This window comes from Aquarana catesbeiana, linkage group LG11 (genome assembly GCF_042186555.1).
Source record: "Aquarana catesbeiana isolate 2022-GZ linkage group LG11, ASM4218655v1, whole genome shotgun sequence".
NCBI lineage: Eukaryota > Metazoa > Chordata > Amphibia > Anura > Ranidae > Aquarana > Aquarana catesbeiana.
In genome coordinates this window covers 136451024-136476845 of record NC_133334.1, presented here as the reverse complement: position 1 = coordinate 136476845, position 25822 = coordinate 136451024, and the positions used below count along the sequence as shown (strand labels likewise).

At 44.6% G+C, this 25822-nt stretch overlaps 1 protein-coding gene across 5 annotated transcripts in view; it reads left to right on the top strand.

The window, feature by feature from the left end:
• Nucleotides 1-25822, top strand: part of NOD2 (nucleotide binding oligomerization domain containing 2) — a 235854-nt gene that overhangs the window by 131111 nt on the left and 78921 nt on the right. For all 5 annotated transcript variants that reach the window (XM_073604985.1, XM_073604984.1, XM_073604982.1 and 2 more), the window contains one exon: nt 25195-25701. In XM_073604985.1, coding sequence (XP_073461086.1) covers nt 25243-25701 — 459 coding nt within the window. In that variant the 5' untranslated portion in view covers nt 25195-25242. The remainder of the gene's footprint in view (nt 1-25194; nt 25702-25822) is intronic.

Sequence of the window (25822 nt, the reverse complement as noted above, 5' to 3'; positions counted from 1 at the left end):
CTCTCCGCTGCCCCCCTGTGCTCTCCACATCCCCCACCACATGCTCTCCACCTCCCCCTGCTCTACCCCAGTGCTCTCCAGCCCCCCCCCCAGTGTTGTCCACTTCCCCCCAGTGCTCTCCAGCCCCCAGCCCCCCCACTGTTGGCCACCTTCCCCCAGTGCTCTTCACCCCCCAGTGCTCTCCAGCCCCCCCCAGTGTTGTCCGCCTCCCCCCAGTGTTGTCCACCTCCCCCTGTGCTCTCTGCCCAGCCCGTGTGCTCTCCTGCCCTTTCTGTGCTCTTCGCTGCCTCCCCTTGTACTCTCCACCCTCCCTGTGCTCTCCTGCCCTCCCCGTGTTTTTGCTTCCCCCTGTGCTCTCCAACCCCCCAGAGAGTGGGGAAGGGGCCAGTTAACATGTTATGGGCTGCTCAGTCCAAAATGCCAGGGGCCCATTTTTTGTCCCAGTCCGGGCCTGTTGGAGAAGATATGGTTCAGCAGACACTCATATGCCGCGTACACACGATCGGACTTTCCGACAACAAAATCCATGGATTTTTTCCGACGGATGTTGGCTCAAACTTGTCTTGCATACACACGGTTACACAAATCTTGTCGGAAATTCTGAACGTGAAGAACGCAGTGACGTACAACACATACGACAAGCTGAGAAAAGTGAAATTCAATAGCCATTGTGGCTCTTCTGCTTGATTCCGAGCATGCATGGAACTTTGTGTGTCAGAATTGTGTACACACGATTGGAATTTACGACAACAGATTTTGTTGTCGGAAAATTTGAGATCCAGATCTCAAATTTTGTGTGACGGAAATTCCGATGGAAAATGTCCGATGGAGCCTACACACGGTCGGAATTTTCGACAACAAGCTCCCATCGAACATTTTCCACTGGAAAATCCGACCGTGTGTACGGGGCATTAGAATGGAAACATATCACATGAGACTTGTAGAAATCACTGTTATAAGAGGGCAATATAGAAACACAGATTAGTGTCTCTAGGGGCCCTGAGGGCCACACAAAAAGTGTCAAGGGGCCATGGCTTGGGCACCAGGAGCTTTATGACCGTCCCTCACTCTATCATCTGTATCAATTTAAAAGGAAAAAAATGTTTTGTCCCCAGTTCTATTTTAATTGAAAACTGTCATGAAGGATACACGTAGCCTGCAGTTTCTAAACTCCTCCAAAGTTTGTTGCTTGGCTACCATGTAGATTTAGCCCCCCGGTCACACCGGTTCGACTTGGCATGTCACAAGCCTCACCCAATTGTTGGCAACAGAACTGTTCAAATCGGTGTAACACTGACTTTGCGGTGCCGCATCGATTTGAAAAAGTCTCTGACCATCTCCTGTATCATGTCCGCATAGTCTCTGACCATCTCCTGTATCATGTCTGCACACTCACTGACCATCTCTTGTATCATCTACGCACAGTCTCTGACCACCTCCTGCATCATTATTATAAATTACAAGTCCGCGCTCAGGAATCAAAGAGTTGCAGCCTCCCCTAATTAGTTCCTAATGGGACTATTTGTGTGTTATATAAAATAAATGGGGAAATGGCGCTACCCTGTATATATCTAGTATTAAATACCTGGCTGTAATATAAAATTAATAAACATAAATAATACAAATCCCAATTTGGTTACCAAATTAGGGGTAAATCCCATAAATGTGCGTGCCAATAAGCATATATTGATTTCCTTACCATACAGTGTCTAAACTGTGATAGTATGCCCCTAAGGGCAAACAACATAGGTGTACAATAAGGTGTATATTCAATGTGTGTGTTTAATCCAGGGGTAAAGTGCCACTTAGAACAGACACCAGCAGTAGTGCATACTCAAGTACATACTTACTGCATGCATACAATACAATAGCTACTATTCAAGGTAGGGTGTTGTGAAGTGACATCAGCTGAAATGTCGGAAACCCACCACATATATATATATATAATCAGAAAATAGAAAAATAACTTCAACCATACATAAACTCATGTATATAACACAATCTATGAAATATATCAGGACCACATGTGCAAATACCTATATGAACTCATATATGTGACAAAAGTCTGTGAAATGATAAAAATTCTGTGAAAAACCAAAGTCTCTGTGCAATCCAAAAAATACATAAAAATTGGAAGTAATAGATATGTATATCAACGGTGACTTCTGTGCTCATCAGAAAGTGGTGACTCCAAGTGCTCCCCCAATGTATCCCCACTCACCAGAAGCAGTCACCCCTACAGGGGTGGTGGGCATAGAGTGGGTGTCTGGAGTGGATGTTCTCTTGGATGTCCTGCTTAACCTCCGATCTTCCGTGGGTATGTCCCGGTAGTCAAGTTTTAGGTTCCCAGCTAGCATTTTCAGAAATGGACTCCTCCATGCCTCATCACCATATCTATGTGTTTTCCTCCATTGGAAAGAAGAAACAGGGGACTTCCGTAGTGAAGTAAGTTCAAGTTTATTTAAAACGTTTCCATAAAATCATAAAAAGCTGACCCAGTATAGCCCGGCTGCCCAAAACGAAACCAGGAAGCCAAGAGCGGCATGCGTCCCAGCTTGCGTTCCAACCAAAGCTTCCGGGTGTGACGTGTGAGCGTGACTCCACCTTACGCGTTTCGTCACAGGACGTTATCAAAGACGGATTTTTATGGAAACGTTTTAAATAAACTTGAACTTACTTCACTACGGAAGTCCCCTGTTTCTTCTTTCCAATGGAGGAAAACACATAGATATGGTGATGAGGCACGGAGGAGTCCATTTCTGAAAACGCTAGCTGGGAACCTAAAACTTGACTACCGGGACATACCAACGGAAGATCAGAGGTTAAGCAGGACATCCAAGGGAACATCCACTCCAGACACCCACTCTATGCCCACTACCCCTGTAGGGGTGACTGCTTCTGGTGAGTGGGGATACATTGGGGGAGCACTTGGAGGCACTTTAACCTTGGATTAAACACACACATTGAATATACACCTTATTGCACACCTATGTTGTTTGCCCTGAGGGGCATACTATCACAGTTTAGACACTGTATGGTAAGGAAATCAATATATGCTTATTGTCACGCACATTTATGGGATTTACCCCTAATTTGGTAACCACATTGGGATTTGTATTATTTATGTTTATTAACTTTATATTACAGCCAGGTATTTAATACTAGATATATACAGGGTAGCGCCATTTCCCCATTTATTTTATATAACCTCCTGCATCATGTCTGCATACTCTCTCTGACCACTTCCTGTACCATATCCACACACTCTCTGACCATCTCCTGTAGTACGTCCGGACACTCTCAGGCCATCTCCTGTATCATGTCCGCACACTCTCTGACCATCTCCTGTATCATGTCTGCACAGTCTCTGACCATCTCTTGCATCATGTCTGCGGTCTCTGACTATCTCTTGTATCTGTTTGATGGGATTTGTGTGCGGGGATGGTGTGGAGTATCTTTATCTGCTGATTGTTAAACATTCTGGCATACACATATTGCTATTGTGGTGTAGGATATGGGCCTGCTGTCCCTCCATCTCTCTTTCTTTCCTTCCTTCTCTCTCCCTCCCTCCCACCCTCTTTCTTTCCTTCTTACTTTCCTTCTCTCTCCTTCCCTCCCTCTCTCTCTTTTTCTTTCTTTCTCTCTCCCTACATCCCTCTTTCTCCCTTTGTTTCTCTCTGCCTTTTTCTCTCTCCCTCTCTCTTACTCTTTCTTTATTTCTCTCCCCCTCTTACTCCCTTTCTCCCTCTCTCCGTCTTTCTCTTTTTTTTTCTCTCTCCCTCTTTCTCTTATTTTTTCTTTTTCCCTCTCTCTCTCTTTTTCCTCTCTCCCTCTTTCTCTAGTTTTTTCCCTCTCCCTTTTTCTTTCTCTCTCCCTCCTTCTTCCTTTCTCTCTCCCTCCATCCCTCTTCCTTCTTCCCCATCCCTCTTTCTCTCTCCCTCCATCCCTCTTTCATCTCAGACTCTATTTAACCACACCCCTTTAAGCCACGCCCAATATTTAGCATCGTTTAAACCACGCCCATTTTCACCGCTATGCGTCCCACATTTATCCACTCTGGCTAGACCACTGTTACAAAATGCATGCTCGACCCCTAATTAAAATAATACTCTGCCTACAGACAAAAAAGTGTCCCTAAAAAGTTTTTGAGAATGTTGGCAAGTGGCAACTATGCTTCACTGATAAGGCGGTCGACTTGCAGCCATACAATGCTGCAGAATGGATGACAAGGTGGGCCTAGGCAAGAGGGCAGCTGCAGAATAACTACTGTAACTGCTCAATTAGCCTCTCATGTCATACAGGTAAAATTAGTGCAATTCCAGATTTCAGAAAGGCTGTGTGTATGATCCGCTTTAATGTCCTAATTTTGAGATATAATCACTAAACTACTATGTAGGGCCATGCTAGCAAAGGAGGTAAATGCCCTGTGGGTTGCTTTAGATTTGACAGATGAGGAATAGGCCTAAGGCAGTAAGAATCTTTCATTATTTTTAGAGAGTACATTGGTGAATGTTTCTATAGTACTCATGTAACTATTCGATGCAGGATCAAGCAAGAGGGAAAAGAGGTGATTCTGGTGGCCCCAGCATCACCTCTTCTGGGACAAGCCCAGAAGATCTTGGTTTGTCGAGATCATAAGGATGGCGGTAGGGGACCCTTGGACCCTGCCCCTATGGCCAGACCTTCTCTCGCAAGGTCCGGTGTTCCATCCTACCTTACAAAAAGCTAAATTTAATGGTTTGGCGATTGAAATCCACATTCTAAAGGACCGTGGGCTGTCAGCTTCAGTAGTTTCTACCTTGGTTAATGCTAGGAAGCCGGCCTCCAGAATCATATATTTAGAGTCTGGAAGGCATATGTCTCCTGGTGTGAATCCAGGGGTTGGCACCCAGAAAATATATCATAGGTAGGATCCTTGAGTTCCTTCAGATGGGATTAGAAATGAAGCTGGCCTTGTGCACTATCAAGGGCCAGGTGTCAGCCTTATCTGTGTTTTTTCAAGGACCACTTGCTTCACACTCTCTGGTTACCATGAAGATAAGAGTAAATTTACATCTATTTCTGGGCAGAATTACTAGATAGAGAAAAACCACAACCAGAACCAGCCAGAACTATAAGTGTCAATACTTATTGTAGTATCCAGAGTCAATTAAACGAATACCTAATACAGCACCATCCACACATGGACTCCCATCATTCTGACATGTTCAGACATGTTCTACAAAAACATTGCACTATGTAATATATTCCAAGTGCTGTCATACATCAAGGATATATCAAATTTTATACAAGTGCTTCCCATTTGTTTTCCCTGCTCTCTGAGAACCCTGATGTTCCTATTCTTCATTTGTACAGTTAATAGTTTGCATAGTAAGCAGAAACTATGAAGATGTGAATCTATTACTTTTAAAAATTAAAGTTTGCCTTTTACTTTTTCAGTGAGTTTCACCAAACATACTAACATTTTTCGCATAGTTGAACTTTCAGGAATAAGGAAGCATATGACTCACTGGACTGATCAGTGCCATGATGCAGTCCATTGTTCTGTGTAAGTTACAACGTTCTATTGCATGAGGCAGCTAATTGAGGCAGCGCAGAGCAAAAAGAAAGCAAGTATTTCCTGCTGGGGAGGTATACTTAAGCTGGATATACACTAGTAGAATTTCATTCAACAGTTTTCATTGTAAGAACGGTCGTTATTATTCTAATCATTAGTGTGGTCAAATTGGTGTTCATTTCCAACCACAGAGACAAGAAGATCTGAAGGTGCGGGATGGAAATGGAAACCTTTTCTCAATTGTAAAAATTTCTAACAGTGAATGTCCATTTATCCCTTTCATGACTAAGCCTATTTCTGACATTTGGTGTATACAAGTTAAAATCCGTATTTTTTGCTAGAAAATTACTTAGAACCCCAAAAAATTATATATATTTTTTTTAGCAGAGAATCTAGAGAATAAAATGGTGATTGTTGCAATATTTTATGTCACACTGTATTTGTGCAGCGGTGTTTTAAACACAACTTTTTGGGATAAGGGACACTTTCATGAGTTTTAAAAAAACAAAACAGTAAAGTTAGCCCAATTTTTTGTATAATGTGAAAGATGATGTTACGCTGAGTAAATAGATACCAAACATGTCATGCTTTATAATTGTACTTACTCGTGGAATGGCGACAAACTACAGTACCTAAAAATCTCCATAGGCGACACTTTAATTTTTTTTACAGTTACCAGGTTAGAGTTACAGAGGAGGTCTAGTGCTCTGACGATCGCTGCGATACCTCACATGTGTGATTTGAACACCGTTTACATATGCGGGCGCGACTTCTGTATGCGTTTTCTTTGCTGCGCAAGCTCGCAGGGACGGGGGCGCTTTAAAAAAAAAATTTCTTATTTATTTTATTTATTTTTATATTATTAAATTGTGTTTAAAAAAAAAAAAAAAAAGAATTGATCACTTTTATTGCTGTCACAAAAAATGTAAACATCCCTTAAGTAAGTGGTGACAGGTACTCTTTATGGAGGGATCAGGGGTCTAAAAGACCTCCAATCCCTCCTTTGCACTTCAAAGTATTCAGATCGCCAAAAACGCTGATTCTGAATACTGTATATTTTTTTAAATCCGGCGCCATTGGCAGCCGAGTAAACAGGAAGTGACACTTTTAGGAGACTGGAACAAAGCCATTTCATTCCAGTCTGTCTCTAGGCGCCGGAAGTGGCGCATCACAGATCGGGTCTCCCAGTGGGACGGGAGGCCCAGTAAGAGCAGCGGGAGGGGGGGATGTCCACTCCCGCTCCTCCGGGAAAACATTTGAGCGGCTTTTAGCTGCATCAGTTGTTATCCCTGGAAAGCCGATCGCCCTGGAAAGCCGATCGCCCGCTCTAAAAAACGGTGCAAAGATAATAAAAGTATACACTGCGCTAAATTCAAAAAGTATATGGTGCGGAGCAGCTACATACAAGGTGACAACAACCAAAAAATCATGTGAAAGTAAAATGTAGCGCATAAATTGTGCAAAAAGTCTTCAATCAAGAAAACGGCTGAAAAATAAATATCCATAAATGGTGAACACAGCAATGATAAAACTTATAAGTCTCTCAATGAAGGTGAGTAAAGTCCAGTGAGTGAATAGAAAACAAATATGCATGGAATGTCCCACTGGAAATGGTATGTGAATGTGAGACGGCAAATGCTCAAACACAGGTAAATCGTCAGATCATCCCAAAGCTGTATCCCACAACTGCATGTGACTTGGTAAAGATGGTGTGTAAGAAACTCTTACCAGATACATTGGACTCCCTTGTCAGCGACAGGGAATCACTCGAGCGGGTTGCCTCTCAGGGCCTGGAAGCCATTGTGCCCATCAAATGCAGCCACTGTGCCCATCAATTGCAGCCATTGTGCCCATCAAACACAGCCACTGTCCTATCATATGCAGCCACTGCGCCCATCATATACAGCCACGTGTGCCCATCATATGCAGCCACATATGCCCATCATATGCAGCCACTGTGCCCATCATATGCAGCAACTTGTTCCCATCATATGCAGCCATTGTGTCCATCAAACGCAGCCACTGTGCCCATCATATGCAGCCACTTGTGCCCGTCAAATGCAGCCACTTGTGCCCATCATATGCAGCCACTTGTGCCCATCATATGCAGCCATTGTGCCCATCAAACACAGCCACCTGTGCCCATCATATGCAGCCACTTGTGCCCATCAAATGCAGCCACTTGTGCCCATCATATGCAGCCACTTGTGCCCATCAAATGCAGCCACTTGTGCCCGTCAAATGCAGCCACTTGTGCCCATCACATGCAGCCACTTGTGCCCATCACATGCAGCCATTGTGCCCATCATATGCAGCCACTTGTGCCCATCATATGCAGCCACTTGTGCCCATCATATGCAGCCACTTGTGCCCATCATATGCAGCCACTGTGCCCATGTGCCCATCAAATGCAACCACTTGTGCCTGTCAAATGCAGCCACTTGTGCCCATCATATGCAGCCACTGTGCCCACCAACCCCCCCACTCGCGGGGCTCGCAGCTCTGGAAGCACCCCCAACCCCCCACGCGTGGATCTGACATTGTGGCACTTACCGCTAGGCAGCAGCTTCTCAGTGCACCAGAGTGGCGGCGACCTCCGCTCCAGCGTGTGTCTCCAAATCATCCACTCCTCTTCCTAAGTGCCAGGCATCCAATAGGGTAGCCTGGCCCTTTGGCCAATTAGGAAACAGGTCTGACGCCCTGCCTGCTGATTGGCGGGGAGGAAGATTAGTGTGAAAATAGCGAAAATTAATTTGCTATCGTCACACAATTGGTTGGGATCAGGGCGCACTCTCTGTGCCCCGAGCCCACCCTATTTTGAAGCCTATTAGAGCCTCTGGCTCTAATCAGGTGCTTCCAAAAGTACCACCCCCTCCCGCCCCCGCCATAGGTATCCATGAGTCCAGCATCCTGAAAGGGCCCGGGTGCATGGATAGGGGGCGGCGCCCATGTGCCCACAGTGCACAGGCCACCTCTGCCTCTTGCAGTCCATGTATTGTAGAGCTGTCATGTAAGAGAAAGAAGCAGCACAAAGAGACATTTAGGTAATGTACTAACAAGAAGCATGATGATAGGAAAAGAAAGCAGAAAGACAGAGAGATGAGCTTGTCACTGTGCTGCTTTCTTCTGTTACTGTCCAGTCACAGACCAGAGAGGGCCCAGAATAATCTTGACTTAGAGGGAGTGAGATGTATGATGCAGACCATAGGATTGAGACATCAGAAAAGAGTACTGTGGGGAAATCTCTGGATTGAAGGTGACTATTGCAACAAATGCTGGTTATGTTAGTTTATCTATTAATGGTCTATATATTTTTATCTTTTTTTAATTTTTTATCTGAAGTCCTGTTTTAAGTCCATCTCAGATTGTTGATTGTTTTGAAGTGCTTTAGATAAGAAGATGCATGTGACAGTGACTGATTATGTCAGGTGAGGGCTGCGTGTAGGCAGAGTTTTAGCCACAGGTTGTGTTTAATATTTTTTATTTCCTGATCGTGCTGCAGAGTTGGGTAGGTGGTGGCCACCAAAGGAATCAAGAACAAGGGCACTCACAGTAGGGATTAGCCGAACACCCCCAGTTCGGTTCGCACCAGAACCCTACGAACGGACCGAAACTTCGCACGAACGTTAGAACCCCATTGAAGTCTATAGGACTCGAACGCTCGAAATCAAAAGTGCTAATTTTAAAGGCTAATTTGCATGGTGTTGTTCAAAAAGGGTTTGGGGACCCGGGTCCTGCCCCAAGGGACATGTATCAATGCAAAAAAAAGTTTTAAAAACGGACGTTTTTTCGGGAGCAGTGATTTTAATAATGCTTAAAGTGAAAAAAAAGTGAAATATTCCTTTAAATATCGTACCTGGGGGGTGTCTATACTATGCCTGTAAAGCGGCGCGTGTTTCCCGTGCTTAGAACAATCCCTGTACAAAATTACATTTTTAAAGGAATAAAAGTCATTTAAAACTGCTTGCGGCTTTAATGTAATGTCGGGTCCTGGCAATATGAATGAAAATCCAGGCCCTTTAGGTCTTGTATGGATATTAAGGGGAACCCCGCACCCAAATTAAAAAAAGGAAAGGCGTGGGGCCCCCAGGCCCTATATACTCTGAACAGCAGTATACAGGCGGTGCAAACAAGTCAGGGACTGTAGGTTTGTTGTTAAGTAGAATCTGTTTGTAATTTTGAACTGGTACATTTTTAAAGTGTAGCTCCAGCCAAAAAATCTATTTTTAAGCTTTTTGGAAAACATAGGGAAGGGTTATCACCCCTGTGACATTTGTTTTGCTGTCTGTGCTCCTCTTCAGAAGATTTCACCTCACTTTCTGTCACAATGACAAATGTTTTTAGAAAATTTGGGGGTTTTAGTGAAACAAGGATTGGTGATAAAGCATCAGTGGAAAGGAGAAATGTTTTTCCCATATTAACTCTTACAGGAGTTGGATGTTTGAAAGTAGGGGCCTGCCCTATATACTCTGCAGAAATTGTGGCCTTAGGTGTTGGTGTTGCCACAACACTGTAAGCCCTCACAGGGCCCTGCTGTGAAATATTAGATCGAGAATTGTAATTACATGCCCCTGTTGAACAGGGGCAGAAAAATTGGGCCTTTGGTGGTGGTGCTGGTTCCACAACACTGTAAGTCCTCACAGTTACTCTTGGTGGGCGCTGGAACGAGCCCTGCTGCAAAGAATTGCATCAAAAATTGTAATTACACGCCTCTGTTATACAGGGGCTGAAAAATTGGGCCTTAGCCACTGGTGGCGGCGCCCAGAAACAAAAATATTCTTACAGGCTATCAGCATGATCATTGAGGAGGAAGAGGATAGTCACTCAGCATAACAGGATAGTCACTCAGCATCAGCATAGACAGTCTTGAAGAGATCTGACATTTTTAAAAAAATGTATTCGGTTACATCAGCATCAGGTGCTTGGTATCTGGTGGTGATCCAAGACTGATTCATTTTTATGAAGGTCAGTCGATCGACCAAGTCGGTGGACAGGCGCACTGTCAGGAAAGAGGCAAGTGCCAGTCTCGCCAATATCGCTGCCTTCCTTCGCACATGCGCGGTAGAGCGGCACTCCGGCACATCCCTGGGCACAATACAGCGAAACGGCTAATGTGTGTGCGCAATTCGGCTAAATGGCTAATGTTTGTGTGCACTTCAGCGAAATGGCTAATGCGCGTGCGCGATTCAGTGGAACGGCGAACGCGCGTACGCAATAGCACGCACAACATGAGCCTCCCACTGGCCTATAAAAGCCACTCTGTGCCATGACCAGATTGCTGCTTTGTCTTTCAGCTCCCCGTGTGTTTCCTGCTTGTATCCTGATTCTTGATTACCTGTTGTGACCCGGAATAACCTTGACCTGCTCTGATCTCTACCTGCATCTGACCCTCGGCTTGCCTCCCGGACTTCTCCACTTGCTTACTGTGTTTGACCCACGGCCTGCCTACGGATATTGCTTCCTGTCTCCAGTGATTGACCCTCAGCCTGCTCCCGGACTTTGCTACTGTCTTCAGTGCTCGACTCCTGGCTTGTTCACAGACTTTGCTTCCAGTTACCTGTGTTTGGCCCTCGGCCTGTTTTACGGACTTTGCTATCAATCTTCAGTACTAAGTCATCAGCCTGCTGACCGACCTGCTAACAGTCCTTTGCACTAGACTGTTTTTGCCTATCTAGAGACTCTTACTAGTCAACGGTGTTTGACCCCCTGCCTGTTGTTGCATCAGCTATTCATCCTCCTTCTTGAGCTTCAGCATCTTCCAGTCCTGCACAGCTGTCTCCCTGCCGGTGACCTTCACACAAGACCTGCCCAGCCTGCTGGTGACTCGTGCCTCTTTATGCCCTTCACCCCCTGTACCATCTACAGGAGTGGAGTGCGCTTTGTCGCAAGAGGTTACCGCTCTCAGCATCTCGGCCTCGGTGAGTAACCTTATCTGACACGCACCCTGTGATCGGTTACAAAGCCTCCAGCAGCACTGAATGTGCATTCTAAAAGAACGTTGGATGCAGGACAGGCCAGTAGCTCAATTGCATACTGTGCAAGCTCTGGCCAGTGATCCAGCCTCAAGACCCAGTAACCCAGAGGATTTTCAGTGGGAAAGGTGTTCAAGTCAGATCTTGCCACTAGGTATTCCTGCACCATGTAAAACAGACGCTGGCGATGGTTGCTGGAACCGATCATACCTTGGGGCTGCGGACTAAAAAATTGTCTGAACGCATCGGTCAGACGGCCACCTTGTCCATCGTTCCTTCTTTGACTGACCAAAGCCTCTGCAACACGTTGTGCAGGAACAGGAGTTTGTAACCTTCCAGTCTCTAGGAACGCGTTGCACAGACCTTTCTGCAAGGCCTCCCAAAGATGTTTCATCTTCTGCTCCCTCTGCGACAGCAAGATAAGGTCTGCAACCTTACTCTTGTAACGTGGATCAAAGAGGGTTGCCAGCCAGTATTGATCCCTCTCCTTGATACCACGAATACATGGATCAGGCTTTGCAGGATCAGGGAGACCATGCAGCGTAGGTTTGCTGAGGCATTCGGTCCGGAGTCCTCTGGGTCACTAAGGACAACATGATCCGCAGCCACCTCCTCCCAGCCACGTACAAGTCCATGGTTTTCTTGGGACTGTAAATGATCCCTTAAAGACTGCTGCTGATGCTGAGTGCCAGGCTCCACCTCCATGCTGACACAATCCTCCTCCTTCTTTTCCTGTGTGATCGGCGGGCATGCAGGAACACTGTCTGGATAAAGGGGGCCTTGAGAGCTAAGGAAGTCCTCCTCTTCGTGCCTCTGTTCTGCCTCAAGTGCCCTGTCCATTATTCCAGGCAGCGTGTGCTCCAACAGGTGGACAAGGGGGACAGTGTCACTGATGCATGCACTGTCACTGCTCACCATCCTCGTGGCCTCCTCAAATATTGACAGGACAGTGCATGCATCCCTGATCATGGCCCACTGGTGTGGGGAAACAAAACCAAGCTGCCCTGACCCTGTCCTGGTGCCATAGTCGCACAGGTACTCATTGATGGCCCTCTGCTGCGTGTGCAGCCGCTGCAGCATGGCCAACGTTGAGTTCCACCTGGTGGGCATGTCACAGATTAGGCGGTTTTTGGGCAGGTTAAATTCCTTTTGGAGGTCTGCCAGCTGAGCACTGGCATTATATGACCGGCAAAAATGCACACAGACTTTCCTGGCCTGCCTCAGGACATCCTGTAAGCCCGGGTACCTGCCCAAGAACCGCTGCATCACTAAGTTAAGGACGTGAGCCAAACAGGGCACATGGGTCAGTTGTCCCTGTCGGAGGGCGGAGAGGAGGTTGGTGCCATTGTCGCAAACCACCATTCCTGGCTTAAGTTGGCATGGCGTCAACCACCTCTGAACCTGCCCCTGCAGAGCTGACATTTCTGCCCCAGTGTGGCTCCTGTCCCCCAAGCACACCAGCTCAAGCACCGCATGGCATCTTTTGGCCTGCGTACTTGCGTAGCCCCTTGAACGCCTACAGAGCACCGCTGGTTCCGAGGACAAAGCACAGGAAGAGGCCATGGAGGAAGAAGAGGAGGGGGTGGAGGAGACAGGTGTGTCAGAATCACCAGTAGTGGCATTTTGGAGGCGTGGTGGCGGAACTACCTCCAACACTACTGCACCTTGTCCTGCATCCTTCCCAGCTGCCAGCAGAGTCACCCAATGCGCCGTGAAACTTAGGTAATGTCCCTGTCCATGCCTGCTGGACCATGAGTCAGTGGTAATATGCATCTTACCACTGACTGCCCTGTTCAGCGAGACCAAGACATTGCCTTCCACATGCCGGTAGAGAGCCGGAATCGCCTTCCGTGAGAAAAAGTGGCGTTTGGGAACCTGCCACTGAGGAACCGCACATTCCACAAACTCACGGAAGGGGGCAGAGTCTACCAACTGAAAAGGTAGCAGTTGAAGTGCTAGCAATTTTGTCAAGCTAGCATTCAACTGCTGGGCATGTGGATGGCTGGGAGAGAACTTCTTTCTGCAGCAGCTGGGGAAGGGAAATTTGCCTGTTACAATCTGACATTGGTGTACCAATAGCAGATTGCCTGCAAGTACTTAGTGTACCTGAATAGTGGGGTTGGAGATCCTAGCTGATGAGGAGCAAGGAGAGGTCCTCTTTGTTCTTTGGTGTGGATCTTTTAGATACGCTTGCCAACAAACTGTATGGCAGGTCAACATATGTCTGGCTACACAAGCCTACACATGCCTACACAAGCACCTGGCTTCAGGTAGTTATACTGTAGGTGCAACTGTGCAGGGTACACAGTACAGTAACTGGAAATACGTCAAGAGCCCACACAAGCACCTGGCTTCAGGTAGCTATACTGTAGGTGCAACTGTGCAGGGTACACAGTACAGTAACTGTAAATACTTCAAGAGCCTACACAAGCACCTGGCTTCAGGTAGTTATACTGTAGGTGCAACTGTGCAGGGTACACAGTACAGTAACTGGAAATACGTCAAGAGCCTACACAAGCACCTGGCTTCAGGTAGTTATTGTGTAGCTGCAACTGTGCAGGGTACACAGTACAGTAACTGGAAATACGTCAAGAGCCCACACAAGCACCTGGCTTCAGGTAGCTATACTGTAGGTGCAACTGTGCAGGGTACACAGTACAGTAACTGGAAACATGTCAAGAGGCTACACAAGCACCTGGCTTCAGGTAGTTATACTGTAGGTGCAACTGTGCAGGGTACACAGTACAGTAACTGGAAATATGTCAAGAGCCCACACAAGCACCTGCCTTCAGGTAGCTATACTGTAGATGCAACTGTGCAGGGTACACAGTACAGTAACTGGAAGTACGTCAAGAGCCCACACAAGCACCTGGCTTCAGGTAGTTATACTGTAGGTGCAACTGTGCAGGGTACACAGTACAGTAACTGGAAATACATCAAGAGCCTACACAAGCACCTGGCTTCAGGTAGTTATACTGTAGGTGCAACTGTGCAGGATACACAGTACAGTAACTGGAAATATGTCAAGAGCCTACACAAGCACCTGGCTTCAGGTAGCTATACTTTAGGTGCAACTGTGCAGGATACACAGTACAGTAACTGGAAATACGTCAAGAGCCCACACAAGCACCTGGCTTCAGGTAGCTATACTGTAGGTGCAACTGTGCAGGGTACACAGTACAGTAACTGGAAATACGTCAAGAGCCCACACAAGCACCTGGCTTCAGGTAGTTATACTATAGGTGCAACTGTGCAGGGTACACAGTACAGTAACTGGAAATACGTTAAGAGCCTACACAAGCACCTGGCTTCAGGTAGTTATACTGTAGGTGCAACTGTGCAGGGTACACAGTACAGTAACTGGAAATACGTCAAGAGCCTACACAAGCAACTGGCTTCGGGTAACTATACTGTAGGTGCAACTGTGCAGGATACACAGTACAGTAACTGGAAATACGTCAAGAGCCCACACAAGCACCTGGCTTCAGGTAGTTATACTGTAGGTGCAACTGTGCAGGGTACACAGTACAGTAACTGGAAATACGTCAAGAGCCCACACAAGCACTTGGCTTCAGGTAGCTATACTGTAGGTGCAACTGTGCATGGTACACAGTACAGTAACTGGAAATACTGTAAAAACACCTGCCTGCCGGTCAGTATATTAGGAAGAGAAGAACAGGATCTAGCTAAACTGAATACAGTGGAATACAGTGTGTATATATATATATATATATATATATATATATATATATATATATATATATAAAACACCTGGGATGCATATATATACACAATATACTGCAAGTGCAGCTAACTGACTCGACCTGCCTACTCTATCTACCTTAAATCAAATGACACTGTTTCTCTGTCTATCTATCTCTCTCCACCGCAACACACTACACAGGGCCGACATGCAGGCGGCCTTATATAGTGTGGGACGTGTACTAAACCCCCTGAGCCATAATTGGCCAAAGCCTCCCTGGCTTTGGCCAATTACGGCTCTCTGTAGACCTGGCGCTGCGATTGGCCAAGCATGCGGGTCATAGTGCATGCTTGGCCAATCATCAGCCAGCAATGCACTGTGATGCCGCAGTGAATTATGGGCCGTGACGCGCCACTCCAATTTGGCGCGAACAGCCCATAATGTTCGTAATACAGCGAATGATCGAACACACGATGTTCGAGTCGAACATGCGTTCGACTCAAACACGAAGCTCATCCTTAACTCACAGCATGCCACGGCAGAAAGTGGGTGTGTCACTGTTAAGGGTCAGGCTTAGAGACCAGCAGCTATAGCAGTAGAGAGGCTCTTACCGACCAGCAAGATAAGTAAACAAGCAGGATACTCTGGCCAAGATTTGGGGTCTAAGCACTGGATTCGTCAGAACTCCTAATTGTGGAGATGGGTTCTGCTGTGTGTTAGTAGCAGGTTGCGGTCCTCAGAATAGCCCCACCAGGAGATGAGCAAGCCAGGGTCCAGTAGTAGATATAACAGGGGGTTGCAGATTGGAAACAAGTGGTTGCAGGTTGGGATCAAGTGGAAGCATAGTAACAAGAGAAATGCATCATTGCGCAGTGAACAGAACTGGTAAAGGTATATAGGAAAACAGTGTATCCACTCACATTTGCTGAGATCAACCAAGGCTTAAATGCAAACGGTCAGACGCCTAGCCTGATATATCCTCTTACCGCATCTACAGTGCTTGCTGACATGCGCACTGGATGATGTCACTGGCTCCTCCCGGCGCATTGCATCACATGTCACGTGACTTTTTCAAGGGTAGATGCCTTTGCGATATTTTAGGGAAGTTGTGAGGTATTCCATGTACTTAATGTCATTTATCTTTAAAAACCACTATGTTTCCAGATAGCTGGGATGTAGGATTTGGCTGCGTTGAAAAGGTGGAATGCTTACTGTATATATGTTTCTAGAAAGGTTTGAGTGATGAATGAGAAAAGCAGCTGGGCTATGACCAAAGTAAGTGTTTTGATAATGTCACTTATTTCGTCCAGAAGAGTCTAAGTTTTTTGCAAACCCAAAAGATATGTAGCAACATCCTTTTTACTTTCCACATCTGAAGACAGGAGGTTAGTGGGCATATATTTGGGGGAATTACAGGCACCTTGTACCATCTTGTCAAGCTGTTGTAGCCTGATACTTGAAATCTACCAACTATGGAGGTGTAGTGGGAAAAATATAAAATATCCTCTTTTTGTTCTGGTGTAAATGTGACATAATTGGGTAATTTTCCGATTTGAGGAGGAAGAGGGGTTTAACGGCATATAAAGATCATATAGAATAGTTAATAGGAAACATATAGCTCATAGAATGCATATCTATGTATATGGCAAAAATATTCCACACATATTTGACATGACTAGTTAGATCAATGCACATACTTCTGAAATTATATATGTGTCTTGTATCAGCAGGTAAGATTTGCATAACACAAAAAGGCATTTTCATTAAGTAATTTAGTCCACTGACCCACATATTTAATAGTATTTGCATTCATGTTGTTCTTGGAGATTCCCTAAAGCCTAGTACACATGATGAAAAATTCGACGAAAAATACTGCTTTCAAATCGATAGTACGATAATCTGATTGTTAGTACACAGCTTTCGAGAGCCAATCATGACAGTTCATGCAAAATTTTCCGAAGGGACAAACTAAAATGTTTCTTGTATGATACCAGAATTAATAATTTTCAGAATTCGACCAATACCACGCATGCTCAGAAATGAAAGAATACATTACAACACAATACAATGTATTACATCACTTTCGAAATGGTATTCTGTCATACAAGAATTTTCGTAACTTTAGTAACCTCTTTATTTTCGATATGAGACTAGCATGCAAAAAACAAATGGATGATCATTCATTCAATATTCTCATTGTGTGTACGAGACTTAAAATACATTTAAAACATAGTGTTTGTGCGAAATCAAAATAAAATCAGTGAGACTTTCTGTCTGTCTGTTAGTAGGTATATAGCTTAGCTCTTCTGAGCCACAGGACAAAAGGTTTCACGTCACTTTATTAAATTGGCAGTTATATAAAGGAACATTTTTCATTTGTTCATTTAACCACTTGAAAACTGGGCACTTAAACCCCCTTCCTAACCAGACCAATTTTCAGCTTTTGGTGCTCTCACATTTTGAATGACAATTACTCAGTCATGCAACACTGTATCTATATGAAATTTTTGTCCTTTTTTTCACACAAATGGAGCTTTCTTTTGGTGGTATTTAATCACCGCTGGGTTCTTTATTTTTTGCGCCGTAAAAGAAAAAAGACCGAAAAATCTGTAAAAAAATACATTTTTCTTCATTTCTGTTATAATATTTTGCAAATTAGTAATTTTTCTTCATATATTTTGGCCAAAATTTATACCGCTACATATCTTTGGTAAAAATAACCCAAATCGGTGGATATTATTTGGTCTTTTTGAAAGTTATAGAGTCCAAAAGCTATGGTGCGAATATCTGAAAATTGATCACACCTGATGTACTGACGGCCTATCTAATTTCTTGAGACCCTAACATGCCAGAAAAGTACAAATACCCCTCAAGTGACCCTTTTTTGGAAAGAAGACATTCCAAGGTATTTAGAAAGATGCATGGTGAGTTTTTTGAAGTTGTCATTTTTTCCCACAATTCTTTGCAAAATCAAGGGTTTTTTTTACTTTTTTCTTTTTCCACAAAATTGTCATATTAGCATGTTATTTCTCACACACAGCTTATGCATACCACAAATTACACCCCAAAACACATTCTGCTATTACTCCCGAGTACGGCGATACCACATGTGTGAGACTTTTACACAGCGTGGCCACATACAGAGGCCCAACATGCAGGGGAGCACCTTCAGGCGTTCTGGAGAACCCAGGCCAATTCTGACATTTCTCTCCTACATGTAAAAATCATCATTTATTAGCTAGAAAATTAAATAGAACCCCAAAACATTATATATGTTTTTTTAGCAAAGACCCTAGAAAATACAATGGCAGTCGTTGCAACTTTTTATCTCGCACGGTATTTGCGCAGCAATTTTTTTAACGTGTTTTTTTGGGAAAAAAAAACAGTTTTGTGCTTTACAAAAACCAAAACAGTAAAGTTAGCCCAATGTTTTTGCATAATGTGAAAGATGAAGTTACGCCGAGTAAATAGATACCCAACATGTCACCTTTCAAAATTGCACGCGCTTGTGGAATGGTGCCAAACTTTGCTACTCAAAAATTCCCATAGGCGATGCTTTAAAATTTTTTACTGGTTACATGTTTTGAGTTACAGAGGAGGTCTAGGGCCAAAATTATTGCACTCACTCTACCGATCGCAGCGATACCTCACAAGTGTGGTTTGAACACCGTTTTCATATGTGGGTGGGACTTACGTATGCGTTCGCTTCTGCATGCGAGCACACAGGGACAGGGGCGCTTTAAAATTTTTTTTTTTTTTTTTTATTGTTCATTTTACTTTATTTATTTTAGTTTGATTCTTTTTTCCAAAAAAAAAAAAATTTTGACAACTTTTATTCCTATTACAAGGAATGTAAACATCCTTGTAATAGGATAATGGCATGACAGGTCCTCTTTACAGTGAGATATGTGTTCAATAAGACCCCACAGCTCACCTCTAGGCTGGGAAGCCTGAAATAAAAAAAAAAAAAAAAAAAAAAAAACGATCCTGGCTTCGATCGTAGCGGTGAGTCGGTAGAAGCGCGGGAGGGGGGACATCCCCTTTCGCCTGCCGTAAGAACGATCAAGCAGTGGAACAGCCGCTATGATCATTCTTATGGTGTAGGGAATCGCTGGCTGAAAAAGCTGATATCTGAATGATGCCTGTAGCTGCAGGCATCATTCAGATATCCCTGAACAAAGTCAAGGACGTTGTATGACGGCCGGCGGGCGGGAAGTGGTTAAAACGCATTTTTTTTTTTAACACAAAGTTGTCAATTTATACAATATTTCTACCACATAACATGTACATACCAAAAATGACACCCCAAAATAGATTCTCCTACTCCTCCTGAGTACGGCAATACCACATGTGTGAGACTTCCACAGCCTGGCCACATACAGTGGCCGAGTACAGCCGAGCATGGCTCAGCATGGCAGGGTATGGCTGAGCATGGCAGGGTATTGCGGTGTATGGCGGGGTATGGCGGAGTATGGCGGAGTATGTCGGAGTATGGCGGGGTATGTCGGAGTATGGCGGGGTATGTCGGAGTATGGCAGGGTATGGCGGGGTATGTCGGGGTATGTCGGAGTATGGTGGGGTATGTCGGAGTATGGCGGGGTATGTCAGAGTATGGCGGAGTATGGCGGGGTATGGCGGAGTATGGCGGGGTATGTCGGAGTATGGCGGGGTATGTCAGAGTATGGCGGGGTATGGCGGGGTATGGCGGAGTATGGCGGAGTATGTCGGAGTATGGCGGGGTATGTCGGAGTATGGCGGGGTATGGCGGGGTATGTCGGAGTATAGCAGGGTATGGCGGGGTATGTCGGAGTATGGTGGGGTATGTCGGAGTATGGCGGGGTATGTCAGAGTATGGCGGAGTATGGCGGGGTATGGCAGAGTATGGCGGGGTATGTCGGAGTATGGCGGGGTATGTCAGAGTATGGCGGGGTATGGCGGAGTATGGCGGAGTATGTCGGAGTATGGCAGGGTATGTCGGAGTATGGCGGAGTATGTCGGAGTATGGCGGGGTATGTCGGAGTATGGCGGGGTATGGCGGGGTATGTCGGGGTATGTCGGAGTATGGTGGGGTATGTCGGAGTATGGCGGGGTATGGCGGAGTATGGCGGGGTATGTCGGAGTATGGCGGGGTATGGCGGGGTATGTCAGGGTATGTCGGAGTATGGTGGGGTATGTCGGAGTATGGCGGGGTATGTCGGAGTATGGCGGGGTATGTCAGAGTATGGCGGAGTATGGCGGGGTATGGCGGAGTATGGCGGGGTATGTCGGAGTATGGCGGGGTATGTCAGAGTATGGCGGGGTATGGCGGGGTATGGCGGGGTATGTCGGAGTATGGCGGGGTATGGCGGAGTATGGCGGGGTATGGCGGGGTATGGCGGAGTATGGCGGGGTAATGCGGGGTATTGCAGGGTAATGCGGGGCTTTGCAGAGTATTGTGGGGGTATTGCAGAGTAATGTGGGGTATTCCAGGGTAATGTGGGGCTTTGCAGAGTATTGTGGAGGTATTGCAGAGTAATGTGGGGTATTCCAGGGTAATGTGGGGCTTTGCAGAGTATTGTGGGGTATTGCAGAGTAATGTGGGATATTCCAGGGTAATGTGGGGCCTTTGCAGAGTATTGCACAGCATTGCAGAGTAGTGGGGATGGCTGAGCATGGATGGATAGATGGCTGGATGTCTCTGTGCAGCGCTGTGGGCACTACACATCCAGCCCACAGCGCTGCAGCCATCCATCCATCCCCCTCTCCGCTCACAGTGTACCGATCGGTACACAGGAGAGGAGGAGAGGAATCGGCGTTATCAGATGACGCCGGTCTGTTTACATGTGATCGCGCCGTCATTTGATGGCGTGATCACATGGTAAACGGCCGCGATTAGCGGCCATTTACCGGGATCCGTGATGCGCCGGGTCCTCTGGACCCGGCGGTCACGGATGTGCTCGGGTGCGCGCCCCAGGGGGCGCACGAGAGGGGAATTCTGGGAGGACGTCATAGTACGCCCTCCCAGAGTTATCCAACCGCCCTGCAGCCGTCATTCGGCTATGGGCCAGTTGGTAAGTGGTTAAATCTATGTTTACTCCAACAGCGCTTATACACAGAAGACTGTCTTACTTTGTAAAATTACCCCACTTATGATTGAGTGTTTGAATTGAATCAGTTTCACCTCATGTGAAATAAACTTCTCAAGTCATTCTCAGTGTAACAAACATGAGTGTACTAGCCAAATTTGAGTAGATGAATGAATCCAAATTTGTAACTAATCTCCTGGTTTTTTTCCTAGACATCAAAAGAAAAAGAGAAGTGGGACTTTAAATGAAGCACACAGCAGCACAAACGCAGGTCAAGTGACCAAAATTCATTTATTTGGTATAATCCATGGTATGTAATAAACATTTAGGGCATCCAGCCTCTAAAATGCTGTGGGCGCACAACCTTTAATTCATTCTATACAAGTAAAATATTTGTATACAAAACCTTTTTTCATTTCCTGCTTATTTACTGAAAAAAAAAAAAATATATATATATATATATATATATATATATATATATATATATATATATATTTTTTTATATTTTTTTTTATTTTTATTTATTTTTTACAAAAAAATATTTTTTAGACGTAAAGCTTTGATTATTACCAATCTTCCCATATCATGGAATACCAAGATTTCAATGATTCCACTTACCTCCATAAGTATCTGTCATGGCATTAAATCTCCTTTATTATTTTAATTATTTGTCCTAATTTTCATGGCTTTTTGGGTCTAATCACAGTAACAAATGTACACATGCATATTGATTGTTATCTTTGCTCTCTGTGTGACAATGGATCATGACTTATTGTGTAATTTATGTGTAATTTATGTATAATCAATCCATGGTTTATTATATAGAGGCTTGATGCCCACAGCATTTTAGAGGTTGGATGCCCTCAAATGTTTTTTACATACCATGGATTATACCAAATAAATGAATTTTGGTCACTTGACCTGCGTTTGTGCTGCTGTGTGCTTCATTTAAAGTCCCACTTCTCTTTTTCTTTCTAACCAATGACCGGGATGGAGGCGAGCATCCCTTTGGTGCTAGCCTCATTTAAAGTCCCAAATTTTCCTTTTTTGAATACTTTTCCTAGACATGTTTCATAGGCAGCTGCTTGGTTGGTGAACCCAATTAACTCAAAAGACCACTTACTAATTCACTCTCGGCACAGCAAGGTCCAATTTGCTGTCTCTTCCCTGAAAATGTAGTATTTAGAAATGCATTGCAATAGATGTGAGCAGTTTCTGTTAAAGCAGGACTCCGGGATTTAAAAAAAAACAAAACATTAGTACACCCCCCCCCCCCCACACAAAACACTAAACAGTTATTACATTTGTGAAATTTCTTACCGTTTAAGAGATATGACTGATTGAATTTTCAGGAAGTCAGCTTTGTGATTCAAAAAATGCATCATCTTTTCTGGCAGGGAGGATCTCTTAGAACAGTGATTGCATCATATCCTCTTCTTTCTCTCTAACTGTAATCAGCCTACAATTCCCATGAATCTTTAGGATGGGAGTGAATGTGGGAGGTACACTAGACTTGTACATGTAAATGTGACCACCAGAGCCAAATGTCAGGGACCACCAGAGCCGAATGTCAGGGACCACCACCAGAGCCAAATGTCAGGGACCACCACCAGAGCCAAATGCCAGGGACCACCACCAGAGCCTAATGTCAGGGACCACCAAAGCCGAATGTCAGGGACCACCAGAGCCAAATGTCAGGGACCACTACCAGAGCCGAATGTCAGGGACCACCAGAGCCGAATTTCAGGGACCACCAGTGCCAAATGTCAGGGACCACCACCAGTCCCGAATGCCAGGGACCACAAGTGCAGCATGTCTGTCCCACCAGTGCAGCTTGTCAGGGACCACCAGTGCAGAGGTGGGATTATTGCTGGCTGAGCTTAGGAGAGGGATAGAAGCCAGCGGTCTTACAAACAGGATGTCAGCAGGCAATAACTGTTTTTCAGCAAGTTCAGCAGCCTATTACAGAGGAACTACAGAGCTCAGAAGAACATGGATGGCAAACTTGGTGAAGGTAGGAGATCAGCAACAAGGACATGGGGAAAAACATTTGCCCGGAGTTCTGCTTTAATGTGCCTATCTGTATTTTCTTGCAGTAAAACACATGCCTTTTATATATTGAAAACAAGCCCTAAGCCGTCTTCTTCTATGATATACAGCAGAACCCTGCTATATTTACAAGCATTAGTTACATCTAAAATAGTTCTAATGTTTGTCCCTATTTCCTTGTTGTTATCACATTTTCCATAGAATGTGAAAGGATGTCAAGCCATAAACTGCTATGTATTTAGTAAGTCAGTTTTCCAGTAAGGGAGATTTCCTTAAATCTCCTGTTCCCAGAGCCACAACAAGTAAGAGGAAATCTCCCTAAATTGAAGGGACATCCCAACTCTTACAGCTATTGCCAGAATTAGTGTGTCCATATGCACTGTGTTTCAGTGACAAATGTAGAATTTTGGATTCCCCCTCATTCTCTCCATCATCAATGGTGCCAAAGTTAGATGTTCCCAATAGTTAAACCGCAAGCAATCTAAACCTAAAAAAGATTGTAACCCTTCCCTATATTAAAATAATTGGCCTTTATACCTTAAACTAAATACCGTATTTATCGGCGTATAACACGCACAGGCGTATAACACGCACATTCATTTTAAGAGGGAAGTTTCAGGAAAAAAAAACTACATTTTAAATAAGAAACTTTGAAGCAAAATAAGAGTCAGTGCCCATCTGCAGCCTGACCATTGCCATCAATGCAGCCTGATCAATGCCCATCTGCAGCCTCACCATTGCCATCAATGCAGCAGCCTCACCATTGTCATCAATGCAGCAGCCTCACTATTGCCATCAGTGCAGCCTGATCGAACAGAACAGTGGTCCAATGGCGGCCCAGGAGACAGGGCTTCCTATTACAGAGGCCGCCAAGTAAACAGGAGATTCTCACTGAATGTAATCTGACGGCGCTCATCCCACCCCGCTCCCTGTCCCCTCTGAGGCAGCTAAAATTGAAGTATTGGCGTATAACACGCACACGCTATTTGCACCCGATTTTTATTGTAAAAAAGTGAGTGTTATACGCCAATAAATACAGTAATATTTTTCATTTGTTTCCAATTCATTTTTTAAAGCTTGCAAACAGTTAAACTGGGTTTTCTGTTACAGATGAACACATAATGCAGGGTGCATCCATGACACTGGTTTTGTAAAGCATTCTATGTTTTTTGATGATAAAGCAAGGCCTGACTTACTACACATTGTATTACTGTACTGTGTCTCTTGTGTTGCTGGGTCCTGGTTTTCCTTAAAATTTCCCCCCATCGATTCCACCCCCTTCCCCCGATGCCATAAGCTTTCCGTGTGGCGAGGGTTAATAGAATTGGGAAACATGTCATTGGCACTCATCAATAGTGCCGACTATGCCCATCTGTGACAGCTCCCTTAGTTCTACTAACTCCTGCCACATCAGAAGATTATGGTGGAGGGGGTGGGGAATTTATGGAGGAAAATGTAAAGGAGACCAGGAACCAGCAGCAGAGCACAAGACACAAGGGTGTAGCTCCCACCCCCGCTTAGTACTCTATTCCATGGTTACTGGGCACTTTGGGTGATAATGGTAATAGGACAAATAGAGAGGGTAAATCTTCCCAAAGGGGGCACAGACAGCAGTAAAAACATGAGAGGTGTTCTAATCCCTGTCCCTCTCCTCTCCACTATCCAAAACTAATTGTATATTATCTGTTTGCAAGGAAAGTATGTAAAGGTATAAATTCTATTTATTTCAAAAACAAAATCCTTTGTTATTAGACTTAGTTTTAATTTCTTTTTTTGTTAACTGCTTTGCTACTTTCAAATAAAGTACATTGGTTTGCATTAAATTACTTTTTGTTCCTTTCATGGCAGAGTCTTTGGATCTGACTCCACGATATTTCTCCATGACCAGAATGTGGGATGTCTTCGCTGCATACTGTCCAAGTTAAGAGAGATTACATAGTGTCTACATTGGCCAGAGGTTCGGTGGACAAATATGAAAGCTTGGTTGACCACCTTCTATCACAAAATGCTCTTAACTGGGAAGAATATCAATCATGTACACTTATGGGACAACCTTTATGCAGTCTGGTTAGAGACCTACTAGACAATATCACCTGTAAAGGTGATGCCTATTGCAAAATTTTTTTAGATGCTCTCCAGAAAAATGAGACTTTACCACATGAAGAACAATTTTGTTTCCAGGTTCCCGAGGACCGGTCAGATTCTTCTTACTATCTACAATGTGAACGGCCAAGGATTGTGCAATTAATCCACAACTACATAGGTGCTCTTTTACAACAACTTTCCGATTGTGAATATATCTCTGAATGTGAAATTAATAATATACAGCTACCCATCTTTTCACCTTCTCAAAAGGTAGGTTATTTCCAGTTGTTCTTAAAAATCAAATACATGTTTTTGACACCTAAATAAGGCTGGCCATATATTGATCTGTTTTTTTCCACCAGTGGGTTGAACAAAAAAGAAAAAAAATGAC